The 17,500-nt window shown below is 38.7% G+C and overlaps 1 protein-coding gene across 2 annotated transcripts in view; it reads right to left on the bottom strand.

Annotated features, from left to right (window-relative positions):
* The window catches only part of rims3 (regulating synaptic membrane exocytosis 3), an 85,710-nt gene that overhangs the window by 1,659 nt on the left and 66,551 nt on the right, over window positions 1-17,500 (bottom strand). For both annotated transcript variants that reach the window (XM_062029310.1, XM_062029311.1), the window contains exons 3-6: window positions 11,762-11,903; window positions 11,581-11,693; window positions 4,138-4,239; window positions 3,920-4,059 (exon numbers count right to left, since the gene is read on the bottom strand). In XM_062029310.1, coding sequence (XP_061885294.1) covers window positions 3,920-4,059; window positions 4,138-4,239; window positions 11,581-11,693; window positions 11,762-11,903 — 497 coding nt within the window. The remainder of the gene's footprint in view (window positions 1-3,919; window positions 4,060-4,137; window positions 4,240-11,580; window positions 11,694-11,761; window positions 11,904-17,500) is intronic.

The raw sequence follows: 17,500 nt of genomic DNA, 5'->3' as shown, positions 1-17,500 counted from the left end.
GAATAAATATTACTGAAAAACAATTATGACCTTATTCTCATAAAATAGCTTTACTAAATAGTTCTTAAAAAACCTAATTCTCACAAAATTTGACTTAAATTATGGATTTTTTAAATCTAATTGTTCTGCACACAATATATGCATTATTTAAAAATATAGTTATTTATAGTTATTTAAAACAACATTTTATATTACCCGTTCTTAAAAAGAAATATACCATTAAAATATGTAATTTAACATTTTGAATCATTAGCACCTTTTTTTATGGATTAATTCCGAAATATAAAAATGTTGTAGTTTTATTTATTTTTTCTTAAAAACAAATATACATTTCATTCATTAGTATACTTAACTTAAAATTAGTTGATTGAATGTTTCTATTTTTCTTTCCCAAATAATTGATTTTTATTAAAAATTGTAAAATGATTGAATATATCATTTGTAATTGTTCTCATTTTAATTTATGAATATACCTGCCTTAAAAAACTGTTATTAAAAAAAAAACATTACTATCAAATAAATGTTTTCAAAGAAATATGACAGTTATTGAATATTTAATTGGAATTTAATCTAATTTGCCGGGAATACATTTTACTGAAAAACTATTATAACCTTATTCATTAGTACACTTAACTTAAAATTAGTTGATGGAATGTGTTTATTTTTCTTTCCCAAATTATTTAAAATTGCAAGTTTTTTATATATATATATATATATACATATATACTATATATATATATATATATATATATATATATATATATATATATATATATATATATATATATATATATATATATATATATATATATATATATATATATATATATATATATATATATATATATATATATATATTATCAACTCTACGGACACTTTTTTTTTCTAAAAAACATCCTCATTTATTTACATTTAATTAATTATCCTGTTAAAATGTAAACTTTTGAATAATTGTAAGTTTTACATTTGTCAAATTGTTTGGCACACTTTAACTCAGTGTAACACACTTTGAGTAACTACAAAAAACAGCTAATAAATAGAATGCATTGTTATTATTTTTATTATTTTATGCCTGGAATACATATTACTGAAAAACAATTATGACCTTATCCTCATAAAATAGCTTAACTAAATATTTCTTAAAAAACCTAATTCTCACAAAATTTGACTTAAATTATGGATACCACAACGGAGACCCCGGACTGTTGAACAACTTAAGCTGTACATCAAGCAAGAATGGGAAAGAATTCCACCTGAAAAGCTTCAAAAATTGGTCACCTCAGTTCCCAAACATTTACTGACTGTTGTTAAAAGGAAAGGCCATGTAACACAGTGGTAAAAATGCCCCTGTGCCATTTTTTTTGCACTGTGTTGCTGCCATTAAATTATAAGTTAATGATTATTTTAAAAAAAATAAAAACAGTTTCTCAGTTGGAACATTAAATATCTTGTCTTTGCAGTCTATTCAATTGAATATAAGTTGAGAAGGATTTGCAAATCATTGTATTCTGTTGTTATTTACGAATTACACAAGGTGCCAACTTCACTGGTTTTGGGTTTTGTACAATCATATATGCTACCAACATCATAATTATATTACAGGAGTCAACTGTCAATGTCTCCAGTTTATAAAAGAGTCATTTTCTGTGGCCTGAAGACTTGAAATGACCAAATTAAAGGCCTACTGAAAGCCACTACTACCGACCACGCAGTCTGATAGTTTATATATCAATGATGAAATCTTAACATTGCAACACATGCCAATACGGCCGGGTTAACTTATAAAATGACATTTTAAAATTCCCGGCACACTTCCGGTTGAAAAACTCCTTTGGATATGATTTATGCGTGTGACGTCACAAAATCCACGGAAGTGGTTGGACCCCATCAGACCCGATACAAAAACCTCTTGTTTTCTTCGACAACATTCCACAGTATTCTGGACATCTGTGTTGGAGAATCTTTTGCAATTTGTTTAAAGGCCTACTGAAACCCACTACTACCGACCACGCAGTCTGATAGTTTATATATCAATGATGAAATCTTAACATTATAACACATGCCAATACGGCCGGGTTAACTTATAAAGTGACATTTTAAATTTGCCGCTAAACTTCCGGTTCGAAACGCCTCTGAGGATGACGTATGCGCGTGACGTAGCCCGACGAACACGGGTATGCCTTCCACATTGAAGCCAATACGAAAACGCTCTGTTTTCATTTCATAATTCCACAGTATTCTGGACATCTGTGTTCGTGAATCTGTTTCAATCATGTTCATTGCATTATGGAGAAGGAAGCCAAGCAAGCAAAGAAGAAAGTTGTCGGTGCGAAATGGACGTATTTTTCGAACGTAGTCAGCCACAACAGTACACAGCCGGCGCTTCTTTGTTTACATTCCCGAAAGATGCAGTCAAGATGGAAGAACTCGGATAACAGAGACTCTAACCAGGAGGACTTTTGATTTGGATACACAGACGCCTGTAGAGAACTGGGACAACACAGACTCTTACCAGGATTACTTTGATTTGGATGACAAAGACGCAGACGTGCTACTGTGAGTATGCAGCTTTGGCTTTTTTTTGCGTATGTACGTAACTTTTTTAAAATATATAAGCTTTATGAACCTTGGGTTAGGTGAACGGTCTTTTGGGCTGAGTGATTGTGTGTGTTGATCATGTGTTTGAATTGTATTGGCGTGTTCTATGGAGCTAGGAGCTAGCAGAGGAGCTAGGAGCTAGCATAACACGTACCGTACCGTAAGTGCGCGTCACGTACGTAACTTTTTAAAAATATATAAGCTTTATGAACCTTGGGTTAGGTGAACGGTCTTTTGGGCTGAGTGATTGTGTGTGTTGATCGGGTGTTTGAATTGTATTGGCGTGTTCTATGGAGCTAGGAGCTAGCAGAGGAGCTAGGAGCTAGCATAACAAACACGCAGGTGTTATTATGCAGGATTAATTTGTGGCATATTAAATATAAGCCTGGTTGTGTTGTGGCTAATAGAGTATATATATGTCTTGTGTTTATTTACTGTTGTAGTCATTCCCAGCTGAATATCAGGTACCGTGAGTATGCAGCCTTGGCTGCTAAACATTCGATAACTTGACCGTATGTGCGCGTCACGTACGTAACTTTTTAAAAATATATAAGCTTTATGAACCTTGGGTTAGGTAAACGGTCTTTTGGGCTGAGTGATTGTGTGTGTTGATCAGGTGTTTGAATTGTATTGGCGTGTTCTATGGAGCTAGGAGCTAGCAGAGGAGCTAGGAGCTAGCATAACAAACACGCAGGTGTTTTTATGCAGGATTAATTTGTGGCATATTAAATATAAGCCTGGTTGTGTTGTGGCTAATAGAGTATATATATGTCTTGTGTTTATTTACTGTTGTAGTCATTCCCAGCTGAATATCAGGTCACCCCCGGCTCTCACAGCATCTTCCCTATCTGAATAGCTTCAACTCCCCACTAGTCCTTCACTTGCACTTTACTCATCCACAAATCTTTCATCCTCGCTCAAATTAATGGGGAAATTGTCGCTTTCTCGGTCCGAATCTCTCTCACTTCATGCGGCCATCATTGTAAACAATAGGGAACTTTGCGTATATGTTCAACTGACTACGTCACGCTACTTCCGGTAGGTGCAAGCCTTTTTTTTATCAGATACCAAAAGTTGCAATCTTTATCGTCGTTGTTCTATACTAAATCCTTTCAGCAAAAATATGGCAATATCGCGAAATGATCAAGTATGACACATAGAATAGATCTGCTATCCCCGTTTAAATAAAAAAAATTCATTTCAGTAGGCCTTTAAGGCTTCAGTGGCCATGAGTATTAGTCAACACGCAATCCAGCGCGAAAAGTTGAATGAATAAATTGGGGGAGAAAATAAAGGAGGGTGAAAATCAAGAGTCAAAAACCTGGAGGACTTTGCCCTGAGGACTCTCGTCAAACAACAGAGGCTGCTGGTAGCTGGGGTCAAGGTTCTTCTTCACCACTTTGGTTTTCTTCTTAGCCAAGCACACGCCGTTCTCCAGAACGTACACCTTCACGTACGTCGCTGCACATCCCGGGAGAAGAATACAATTAATACAAAAAGGAAAAAAAGACACAAAAAAAGTGCTCTTCAATATTTTACCAGGTGTATTCTTGGAGCCCGGTTTGGGGATCAAGCCTCGGGCCTGGTTGACCTCCACCTCCAACTGACCTCCTCTGTCCACCATGCCGACATGGACGTCCCCTGAAGAACGATTTGTTGAAATTATTTCCGAGGAAATCCTGAGTTGGAGGTCTTGAATGTGTGTATGTTGCCCCCTTTCCCACTAGAGGGAAGCATAGAGCTGCGACTTGGTCCTTACTGACTTTATTCAAGCGTCATATCTTCATTATCACTCTCTTTGGTCCACCAGACACCTTTGCAACTTGGGGACATCCCTGTCCTCAATACGCTTCACACCAAGGGGCCTCAAACTCAATTCAGTCAAATAAACTGAAACTAACTACCGTATTTTTCGGACTATAAGACGCACTTAAAGGCCTACTGAAAGCCACTACTACCGACCACGCAGTCTGATAGTTTATACATCAATGATGAAATCTTAACATTGCAACACATGCCAATACGGCCGGGTTAACTTATAAAGTGCAATTTTAAATTTCCCGCGAAACTTCCGGTTGAAAACGTCTATGTATGATGACGTTTGCGCGTGACGTCAATCGTTGAAACGGAAGTATTCGGACTCCATTGTATCCAATACAAAAAGCTCGGTTTTCATCGCAAAATTCCACAGTATTCTGGACATCTGTGTTGGTGAATCTTTTGCAATTTGTGTAATGAACAATGAAGACTGCAAAGAAGAAAGCTGTAGGTGGGATCGGTGTATTAGCGGCTGGCTGCAGCAACACAACCAGGAGGACTTTGAGTCGGATAGCAAACGCGCTATCCGACGCTAGCCGCCGACCGCATCGATGATCGGGTGAAGTCCTTCGTTGCTCCGTCGATCGCTGGAACGCAGGTGAGCACGGGTGTTGATGAGCAGATGAGGGCTGGCTGGCGTAGGTGGATAGCTAATGTTTTTAGCATAGCTCTGTGAGGTCCCGTTGCTCAGTTAGCTTCAATGGCGTCGTTAGCAACAGCATTGTTAAGCTTCGCTAGGCTGGAAAACATTAATCGTGTAGTTACAGGTCCATGGTTTAATAGTATTGTTGATTTTCTGTCTATCCTTCCAGTCAGGGGTTTATTTCTTTTGTTTCTATCTGCAGGTAAGCCCGATGCTATCACGTTAGCTCCGTAGCTAAAGTGCTTCGCCGATGTATTGTCGTGGAGATAAAAGTCACTGTGAATGTCCATTTCACGTTCTCGACTCTCATTTTCAAGAGGATATAGTATCCGAGGTGGTTTAAAATACAAATCCGTGATCCACAATAGAAAAAGGAGAAAATGTGGAATCCAATAAACCCTTGTACCTAAGTTACGGTCAGAGCGAAAAAAGATACGTCCTACACTGCACTCTAGTCCTTCACTCTCACGTACCTCATCCACGAATCTTTCATCCTGGCTCAAATTAATGGGGTAATCGTCGCTTTCTCGGTCCGAATTGCTCTCGCTGCTGGTGTAAACAATGGGGAAATGCGAGGAGCCTTTCAACCTGTGACGTCACGCTACTTCCGGTACAGGCAAGGCTTTTTTATCAGCAACCAAAACTTTATCGTCGATGTTCTCTACTAAATCCTTTCAGCAAAAATATGGCAATATCGCAAAATGATCAAGTATGACACATAGAATGGATCTGCTATCCCTGTTTAAATAAAAAAAAATCATTTCAGTAGGCCTTTAAAATCCTTTCATTTTCTCAAAAATCGACAGTGCGCCTTATAACCCGGTGCGCCTAATGTACGGCTGTGCTTACTGACCTCGAAGCAATTTTATTTGGTACATGGTGTAATGATAAGTGTGACCAGTAGATGGCAGTAAACAACAATAAAACTTTAAATGTTCCGTAAAGAATAACGAACATTACACACGGCACTCAAAAATCTGTCAAAATGTTTCCAGTACGACTTCGGTAAGCTATGAAGCCGCACCGCTTGATGGATTGTCGGCGCATTAAACATACGAGTATTATTATGGTGTGTTTCAGGACCGCAAAATGCCACCTGTTAGCAGACATATTACCTAGCGTTTTGTTTCGCAATATTATGCAAAACCAACTTTTCTTACCTTCTGGTACCTGCTGATGTGTATTTGGGATCTGCATAAGTCCTGAAAATGTGCGTGCGTCCGCAATTGTAGTCCGGAGTCATACGCTTCTTCTTTTTCTCTACTTGCTTATGTGGCATTCATCTTCTGCTGTTGCCATTTCTAATATAAAGTAGTGTAAAGTCCTTACTTATATCTGTCAGTAAACTCGCCCTGAAAGCGCTAAAACAAACCGGTGTAGTGAGTTTACATTATTCACCCGAGGAACTTTTGTTATTAGAGGGTTCCGGTCGGACGGTTTTTCACGGGACTGGCGTTGATGTTGCATTATTGAGCCACGGATGAGGAGATGCTGCTCCGTTATTGATTGAAGTAAAGTCTGAATGTCATTAAAACAGTTAGCTCCATCTTTTAAAACTTCTTCCACTCCCGTCCTTGCACATTACATGTTATGTAGACCACAAGATTGTGTTTTAAATTCCGAAAACAATCATAATAGGACCCCTTTAATGCACCTTATAATCTAATGCGCCCTATGGTCCGAAAAATACGCCAACTTCAGAATCTCGTCCTAATTACGCGACTAAATGTGTTAACTAATTCTACCAGCAGCTACGTTGACCCCGGAGTTATTGTAGACCTTAAGTCATTCAAAATGTCAAGTTGAATGTCAAAATGTCATATTTTGAGAGAGATGGTCGGCGACACCGCCGCTTGCTTACAGTAAGTTGCTCCTTGTTTTGCGCTTATTGTGCTGTCGTTTTTGTGTTTGCACCGTGAGTAGGATTCAAGATTGCCATAAAATACTTAACCATAAGCTACCCTGAAACTATAAGAATATTCATAAGAATATTATTCTTCCATCTGCTCCTTTCTGATCATGGAAATGTATAAGAAACAAAAAACAATGAAAGTGTCAACTGTACGTGGCTTGTATGTATGCATTTTCATGAAAGGAATAAAAAAAAATTAAAAATTAAAAATGATGATGAAACTGTGTCTACCATAATTACACTAAATGACACAGAGGGCCACTAATTATGGGCCTGAAGATCGCAAGTTTAAGGCCCCTGCCTAATGCGGTACATTCCATCAAAAGAAAAAAAAAAACAGACCAAAACATTTAATTTTACAAGAATATTACATGATTTTAGTTTTTTTTGTCAATATTGTGTCATGTATTTATGTGTAAAAAAATACATAACAATAAAAACGTAAGTTTAATTTGGCCAAATTGTCATTTTATCATAGGATAAATAATGATAAATGGGTTATACTTGTATAGCGCTTTTCTACCTTCAAGGTACTCAAAGCACTTTGACACTATTTCCACATTCACCCATTCACACACACATTCACACACTGATGGCGGGAGCTGCCATGCAAGGCGCTAACCAGCAGCCATCAGGAGCAAGGGTGAGGTGTCTTGCCCAAGGACACAACGGACGTGACTAGGATGGTAGAAGGTGGGAGACAAATTGCTTCTCAAATATCCTCTTTATGCATCACAACTTTGTTTTTCTCCATAAGAAAAAATCCTGAAAAAAAACCTTTCCCACAATAAATAAAGTAAAGTAAAGGAAAACGAATAAAAACATGTTTAACTACAATGTAAAAAATGATTATTAAAACTACAGCATGCAGTTGATAAATAGCAACAGCGAAAATCAACCAAGAAACAGTAGATCACCTAAAGTACTACGGTTATAATACGTAGAAAAAACATGACTTTACTGTGAAAATGCACCCAAAAAAAATGTACAATGAGATTGCAAATACTGTAATGTCACACGCATGCAAACACTTAATTACAGTTTCATTGAGTCTAAATGAAAGATTTAGCAGATTGGACATTTAAATGTACAGCATGCTGTCACGCCAAATTTCTTCCCTCTACAAAAACCTTCCCTCCCCCATTTACTTCCGGGGCTGCGTCCAATAAAATCACAAAGTTGCTGGGGGTCCTTAACCTGCACGCGACTGTCCTGTTTCGCGCCTGTCCAAAAAAAAAACAATAATCGATTTCTTCAGATTCCAGCAGCTGTCAAAGACAAAGTATCCTTCCAGCGACGGGCAGTCAAAGCCAAAGTGCTATTGATCGCTGTCAATGACGTGAGAGGAAACATGACCACGGAAGTAAATGGGGGAGGGAAGGTTTTTGTAGAGGGAAGAAATTTGGCGTGACAATGCCTTCGTTGTTTTAGGGCAGGGGTGTCCAAACTTTATGCCCCTGGGGGCCGCATTGGGCTAAAAAATATGGTTGAGGGCTGAAAGACTATATATATATATATATATATATATATATATATATATATATATATATATATATATATATATATATATATATATGTGTATATATATATTTATTTATACGTGTGTTTGTGTGTGTGTGTGTGTGTGTGTGTGTGTGTGTGTGTGTGTGTGTGTGTGTGGGTGTGTGTGTGTGTGTGTGTATATATGTGTGTACATATTATATTAATATAATGGATATATAATTAATATAATTAGATATTAAGAGTATGTAGAAGTTGGACTCGTACCTTGTTTACTTCACAACCTCCTTAAAGTTTTGTAATCAATCAAAAGCTAAAATAGCAAGTAGCTAAAATGCGCCAAACATGGACAAACATGGAGTGTTTTGCATTTTTCCCATCATGCTTTGCAATAGATTTTAAAGGGTGTAATTCAGATTTTTTTTTTGAAAGGTGCATGAATGTTTTTTGTAAAGTCCACAAATTATGTTATATTGTGTTAGGTGTGACCATGTCTGATGGCATTTTATAGTTGTTTTTTTGCAGCATGACTAGGGAAGGTTGTTTGCATTAAAGGCCTACTGAAAGCCACTACTACCGACCACGCAGTCTGATAGTTTATATATCAATGATGAAATCTTAACATTATAACACATGCCAATACGGCCGGGTTAACTTATAAAGTGACATTTTAAATTTGCCGCTAAACTTCCGGTTCGAAACGCCTCTGAGGATGACGTATGCGCGTGACGTAGCCCGGCGAACACGGGTATGCCTTCCACATTGAAGCCAATACGAAAAAGCTCTGTTTTCATTTCATAATTCCACAGTATTCTGGACATCTGTGTTCGTGAATCTGTTGCAATCATGTTCATTGCATTATGGAGAAGGAAGCTGAGCAAGCAAAGAAGAAAGTTGTCGGTGCGAAATGGACGTATTTTTCGAACGTAGTCAGCAACAACAGTACACAGCCGGCGCTTCTTTGTTTACATTCCCGAAAGATGCAGTCAAGATGGAAGAACTCGGATAACAGAGACTCTAACCAGGAGGACTTTTGACTTCGATACACAGACGCCTGTAGAGAACTGGGACAACACAGACTCTTACCAGGATTACTTTGATTTGGATGACAAAGACGCAGACGTGCTACTGTGAGTATGCAGCTTTGGCTTCTAAACATTTGATCGCTTGACCGTATGTGCGCAACTTTTTTTTGCGTATATACGTAACTTTTTTAAAATATATAAGCTTTATGAACCTTGGGTTAGGTGAACGGTCTTTTGGGCTGAGTGATTGTGTGTGTTGATCAGGTGTTTGAATTGTATTGGCGTGTTCTATGGAGCTAGGAGCTAGCATAGGAGCTAGGAGCTAGCATAACAAACACGCAGGTGTTTTTATGCAGGATTAATTTGTGGCATATTAAATATAAGCCTGGTTGTGTTGTGGCTAATAGAGTATATATATGTCTTGTGTTTATTTACTGTTGTAGTCATTCCCAGCTGAATATCAGGTCACCCCCGGCTCTCACAGCATCTTCCCTATCTGAATAGCTTCAACTCCCCACTAGTCCTTCACTTGCACTTTACTCATCCACAAATCTTTCATCCTCGCTCAAATTAATGGGGAAATTGTCGCTTTCTCGGTCCAAATCTCTCTCACTTCATGCGGCCATCATTGTAAACAATAGGGAACTTTGCGTATATGTTCAACTGACTACGTCACGCTACTTCCGGTAGGGGCAAGCCTTTTTTTTTATCAGATACCAAAAGTTGCAATCTTTATCGTCGTTGTTCTATACTAAATCCTTTCAGCAAAAATATGGCAATATCGCGAAATGATCAAGTATGACACATAGAATAGATCTGCTATCCCCGTTTAAATTTAAAAAATTCATTTCAGTAGGCCTTTAAGTCATATATGTAAATGTTTTTCTTTGTTTCATTCAAAGCATGTTAAATCCTCATAGACCTGAATTACTCACGTTGTCCATATGTTGGCGACAAGTCTCCCTGCGGCCGGATTCCTTAAACTCATGACGCCAGCGGGCTATAGTTTGGACATCCCTGTTTTAGGGGTTTGTGTTAAAGAATTAGCCTAGTTAACTTTTGGCTAACAACATGATTTCTTGTATTTTTGTGGCAAGTGTTTTCAGACATTGAGGGGTTATGTCCTCAAAATACATGGAAATAAACCATGCGGTTTGTTTAAGTGTGTTGGAACTGCTTGCAAGCTAACAAATACGCAGCATTTAAGGCTTATTTTTAATAGCTCACTCGAAGGAGCTTGTCGTGAGTTGTCCAGTGAAAGGTTGTACAAATACTTCCAAGTGAAAATTATCATGTCTCCGAAACAATTTGCAGACACTTGTATTGGTGACAGAGAAGCACGGCGAAACAGTGGTTAGTGCTCGTGCCTCACAGTGAAAAGGTCCTGGGCTCGATTCCCGGGCTAGGCGTGTTTGTGTATGGAATTTGCATGACTGCGTGGGTTCTCCCTGGGTATTTTGGCTGCCTCCAAAGACATGCACCTGGGGATAGGCCACTCCCACCTCCAAAGACATGCACCTGGTGATAGGCCCCTCCCACCTCCAGACATGCACCTGGTGATAGGCTGATTGGCAACACTAAAATTGGCCCCAATTAGTTTTTTGGTGAATTCCAGGCAACCCCAGCTGCCAGTATTTTACCATAAATTCTGTAGTTTTTTTTGTAAACAGGTTAACGATAAATCCGTTTTTTTCATAGTAATTTACAGTAAGGAAAGAGATATCAACTGTAAAATTAAGGGATTCAACATCAACATACCGTAATGTCCTACACATTTACTGGAAATTTCTAGCAACCACAGCTGCCGGTATTTTACCGTAAATTATGCAGATTTTTTTTACAGTGTATAATTAGGATTTTTTTTTCTTGCAATACCATTTTAAGCTTGCAAAATTGCATTTTTTTGTCATTTTATTCCAAACTATATACATTTTTTTTTTGAATAGGAGTCGGATCCTGCATCATATGAACTCGCATATAAGACGATCCCTCTTGATTAGGACTTCCTGTTTGTGTTGGCTGAATGCACAGATGCCTGAATTCACCATCAGGCTGTGGGAACAACCGGTCGTCGGTGCACTTACCCATTGGAGGTGTGGCTAATGTTTGCCGTCCGACAATCTGGGCGGGGCCTAGCCCATCCAGGAAGTCGCTGAACTGGCTCTCGGGCCCGAGGCGCGTGGTGGGGAAGACAAACCTGAGAAAAGCCACATGATTAGCGTCGGCTGGTCTCACGTGAAGCCTCTGCGCCGGGCGGACGCTCACGTTCCGTCGGAGCTGTTGGAATTGGTGCTGCCGTCGGTGGAGTCCTTGCTGCCCTGCCGTGTCACCCGGTTCCTCATCTCCACGGCGATGCCGGTCTCTGTGCTTCGTCGGATGGTGCTGCGCAGTTTCTTGGTGCCGCCATCTTGAAAGGAAGACTTCCATTCATCAGCTCATAATGTGCTTGACGGGTGTGTTAACAACTGTGGTTACAAACAGCTACATGCTAAGCTAATGACGGGTGTGCTGGATTTACACCACTGGTGTCAAACCCAAAGCCCGGGGGATAATTGGTAGCGGCCAGCCGCGGAATTAATCGTGCAACGTAATTTACGTGGTCTGTTACTTCAATTGACTTGGCCCACCACAACATTTAATGTGTTTCTCAATATCATTTGTGGTGGCCCACCACATCGTTCGATGTGCACCGCCACATCATTTAACCTGGCCTGCCATGTCATAGTATGTGGGCCACTACGTCATTGTATGTATATATATGTATGGGAAAAATGTATATATACACATACATATATACACATATACATACATACTTATGTATACACACACATACACACATATGTATACATCAGTGGCGGCTGCTGGTCTTTCAAGTAAGGGAAGCTCATTTTCAGCTACTCTCTAAATAAACAAGTCTCCAATAACAGACAAAAGATATGAAAAAGCAATATTTTATAAAGAAAACATCAGAGAACCTCCGGCTCTATGCTACCCTTTTGAAGTCAATGGACGCTCAGCTTCAACACTGCTTAATGCAATGAGAATGAATTCAGCTGTCGCGAAAGTAGCTAAATCTGAGCAAAAGTTTAACACATTCTGGCACATATTTAGTCAATGAAAAGTAAACATAAAAGTACATATTTGAATATATTTGTGCACATATTTGTTTTTTTTTTTTGGTACATTTTAGGGGACGCTGAGCTTCCCTTGTAATCTTAACGTAATCATTTCTTCTCTATTAAATAATAAAATGTAATATTGAGCCTGCTAATCATTCTGAAATTGACAACTCGACCAGAACATTTTATAAAATAATTTACAGATTATTTCAGCCAGCCGGAACTCTACAATACATTATATTACTTTATTTTGTTTGGTTTGGTGGCTAACAGGAAGACGTACATTAAGGGGAAACCCTAAATGTAGTTTAACCAGATGTAAAGCCTAGCGCTTCTATTTTGAAATGTGCGATTGGTTTGAGAAAGTGTCATGACAAGTTTTAATGTTGGATCAACGGTTTGCAATTAAAAAAAAAGTCTCCTTCTGACATCCTGCCGACTGTCTTTCATTTCTGTTGAACTTTTATGTCATCTTACTTACTAAATCAGTCACAGTAACAATCTACTGTAAATGTTATGTTATCACTGCAACTTAACTGCAAACCTGAACACTGAAGTGAAGCACCACCCACATCGAGAATGACGCTGCAGGGATGTCACCTCTTCTCACGGCGAAAAATAGTTGGTTGTATGTTTTTGTTTCACCTCAATCGTAGGTTACTAGTTTACTAGCTCACCATTACATCAGTGAAGAAAACCCAGCATAGAACAGTGGTTAAGACTGCTGCATCTGAGTCTGTAGTACTGAGTTCAAATCCTTGACTTTCAATGTTGAGTGATTTTTTTTACCTCTATCATATATCACTGATTGCATTTGTAAATAAACAAAAATCATAAATCAACAAGATTCTGGATAGTTTAATAGTCAACACTGTGAACTCCCCAGAATCCTAACTCAGCAAGACCCATGATACCACAGTAGTTAAGACCGCTGAATCTCAGTCTGTAGTGGTGGGTTCAAATCTGTTACTTTGAAAGTTTAGTTGTTTTGTTTTACCTCTAGAATAGTTCACTGATTGCATTTGTATATGAACAAAAATGAAGTCATAACAAGAATCTGGATAGCATGGTGGTTAAGACTGCTACCTCTCAGTCAGTCGTATGGGGTTCAAATCCATGACTAGGAAAATTTAGGTTTTTGTTTCACCTCTATCATAGTCCACTGATTACATTTGTATATAAGCGAAAATCAGCACATGATGGGACCCAGCATAGCTCAATGGTCAACACTGTGGGCTCCCAATACAGGGGTACTTGGTTCAAACCCCAGACAAGTAATCATTAATTTGGCTGAATGTCGTCAAAACGACATAAATCGAGTAATGTTATGTGCTCATTGCTTGATTAACATAGAGTTAAAAAAGTAAGTCAATGCTAAAGATAATAATAATTGTCAAATAGTCAATGAATACACCTCAGGGGTTACCTGTGTGTGAGAGAGAGTGTGTGAGTGTGTGAGTGTGTGCGAGTGAGCGTGTGAGTGTAATTCCTGAGGTGGGGGGAATTGGAGTAAAACATAATAATAGAGAGCGTTGACCAATGAGCTCTCCTGGGTACGATTTAAAAAAAAAAAAGTGAATTGGAACTGTTAAAAAAAATTATTAAATAAGCTAATTTTTTTCATTACACATGGAGGTGAAATATATCATCTGACACCTCCAATCAAAGCTTCATAAGTTGCAAGTCAACTTACTGGATTTGAACCCAGCACCATTCATTCCAAGTCAACAATCTTACCCACTGTGCTATCCCGGGTCTTGAAAAATATCGTTTCCGGCTTGTATAGAAAGCTAATCAGAGCCTTGTTGCTGGGTAAAATACACTATAAACCAGTGGAATAAAATACTGTCAACCCGACTGGTATTGAACCCAGGACTGCTTAATCCGAATCAAGAGTCTTAACCACTGGGCCATCCTGGCACTAGTAAGTCATGCTTCCCAGCTCATATAAAAATATAATCAGAGACTTAAGGTGGAACAAAATGCTACCAACCTACCTGGGATTGAACCCAGCACCCTTCATTCCAAGTCAACAGTCTTACCCATTGTGCTATCCTGGGTCTTGCAAATCTGTGTATCCAGCTTGTATAGAAAGCTAATCAGGGACTCTTTGCTGGGTAAAATACACAAGAGGTGGACCAAAATACTGTCAACCCTACTGGTATTGAACTCAGGACAGTTTATTGCACGTCAAGATTCCTAACCACTGGACCATCTTGGGACTCATGAAGATGTTTTTCTGGCTCATATAGAAAGGTAATCAGGGACTTGTTGCTGGGTAAACTACACTATAAACCAGTGGAATAAAATACCATCAAACCGACTGTTATTGAACCCAGGACTGTTTAATCCTAATCAAGAGTCTTAACCACCGGGCCACCCCAACTCAGCAAGACCCATGAGTAGTGGTTAAGACTGCTGCATCTCAGTCAGTAGTGGTGGCTTCAAATCTGTTACTTTGAAAGTTTAGTTGTTTTGTTTTACCTCTAGAATAGTTCACTGATTGCATTTGTATATGAACAAAAACGAAGTCATCACAAGAATCTGGATAGCATGGTGGTTAAGACTGCTACCTCTCAGTCAGTCGTATGGGGTTCAAATCCATGACTAGGAAAATTTAGGTTTTTGTTTCACCTCTATCATAGTCCACTGATTGCATTTGTATATGAGCGAAAATCAGCATGTGATGGGACCCAGAATAGCTCAATGGTCAACACTGTGGGCTCTCAATACAGGGGTACTTGGTTCAAACCCCAGACAAGTAATCATTAATTTGGCTGAATGTCGTCAAAACGACATCAATCGAGTAATGTTATGTGCTCATTGCTTGATTAACATAGAGTTAAAAAATTAAGTCAATGCTAAAGATAATAATAATTGTCAAATAGTCAATCAATACACCTCAGGGGTTACCTGTGTGAGTGTGTGTGTGTGTGTGTGTGTGTGTGTGTGTGTGTGTGTGTGTGTGTATGAGTGTGTGCGAGTGAGCGTGTGAGGGTAATTCCTGAGGTGGGGGGAATTGGAGTAAAACATAATAATAGAAAGCGTTGACCAATGAGCTCTCCTGGGTACGATTTTTAAAAAAAAAGGTTAATTGGAACAGTTAAAAAAATTATTAAATAAGTTATTTTTTTTTTTGCTTTGATTACACGTGGAGGTGAAATATATCATCTGACACCTCCAATCAAAGCTTCATAAGATGCAAGTCAACTTACTGGATTTGAACCCAGCACCATTCATTCCACATCAACAGTCTTACCCACTGTGCTACCCCGGGTATGGGGAAATGTTGTTTCCGGCTTGTATAGAAAGCTAATCAGAGACTTGTTGCTGGGTAAACTACACTATAAACCAGTGGAATAAAATACTGTCAACCCGACTGGAATTGAACCCAGGACTGCCTAATCTGAATCAAGAGTTTTAACCACTGGGCCATCCTGGCACTGTAAGGTCATTCTTTCCGGCTCATATAAAAAGATAATCAGAGACTTAAGGTGGAACAAAATGCTACCAACCTACCTGGGATTGAACCCAGCACCCTTCATTCCAAGTCAACAGTCTTACCCACTGTGCTATCCTGGTTCTTGCTAGAGCCTGTATGCGGCTTGTATAGAAAGCTAATCAGAGACTTGTTGCTGGGTAAACTACACTATAAACCAGTGGAATAAAATACTGTCAAACCTACTGGTATTGAACCCAGGACGGTTTAATCCTAATTAAGAGTCTTAACCACTGGGCCATCCTGGCACTGGTAAATCATTCTTTCCAACTCATATAAAAAGCTAATCAGAGACTTAAGGTGGAACAAAGTGCTACCAACCTACCTGGGATTGAACCCAGCACCCTTCATTCCAAGTCAACAGTCTTACCCACTGTGCTATCCTGGGTCTTAAAAAAGTCTTGTATCCAGCTTGTATAGAAAGCTAATCAGGGACTCTTTGCTGGGTAAAATACACAAGAGGTGGACCAAAATACTGCCAACCCGACTGGTATTGAACTCAGGACTGTTTATTGCATGTCAAGATTCTTAACCACTGGGCCATCCCGGGTCTTGTGAAGATGTTTTTCTGACTCATATAAAAGGTAATCAGCGATTTATTGCTGAGTAAACTACAGTATAAACCAGTGGAATAAAGTACTGTCAAACCGACTGGTATTGAACCTAGGACTGTTTAATACTAATCAAGAGTCTTAACCACTGGGCCATCCTGGCACTGGTAAATCATTCTTTCCGGCTCATATAAAAAGCGAATCAGAAACTTGAGGTGGAACAAAATGCTACCAACCTACCTGGGATTGAACCCAGCACCCTTCATTCCAGGTCAAGAGTCTTACCCACTGTGCTATCCTGGGTCTTGCGAAATTTTGGATCCGGCTAATCAGGGACCCTTTGCTTAATGGACTACGATAGAGGTTGTGTATATATATATATATATATATATATATATATATATATATATATATATATATATATATATATATATATATATATATATATATATATATATATATATATATATACACATATATATATATATATATTTATTTATATATTAGTGCTGTTATACGATTAAAATAATTTTCCGCGATTAGTCAACTCAAAATGAATCGCAGATAGTTATAATTTTTCATCATTAATGAGTGCACCCAAGACAAATCCTTTTCACGGGGGGTGGCTTCATATCGCTGCATGACAATGTTTTAACCTTCTCTATTAAATAATAAAATGTGGTTAGGCATTCTTTCCGGCTCATATAAAAAGCTAATCAGAGACTTAAGGTGGAACAAAATGCTACCAACATACCTGGGATTGAACCCAGCACCCTTCATTCCAAGTCAACAGTCTTACCCACTGTGCTATCCTGGGTCTTATAAAGTCGTGTAT

Source organism: Entelurus aequoreus, linkage group LG20, assembly GCF_033978785.1.
Source record: "Entelurus aequoreus isolate RoL-2023_Sb linkage group LG20, RoL_Eaeq_v1.1, whole genome shotgun sequence".
Lineage (NCBI taxonomy): Eukaryota > Metazoa > Chordata > Actinopteri > Syngnathiformes > Syngnathidae > Entelurus > Entelurus aequoreus.
This window is presented reverse-complemented; position numbering and strand designations above follow the sequence as displayed.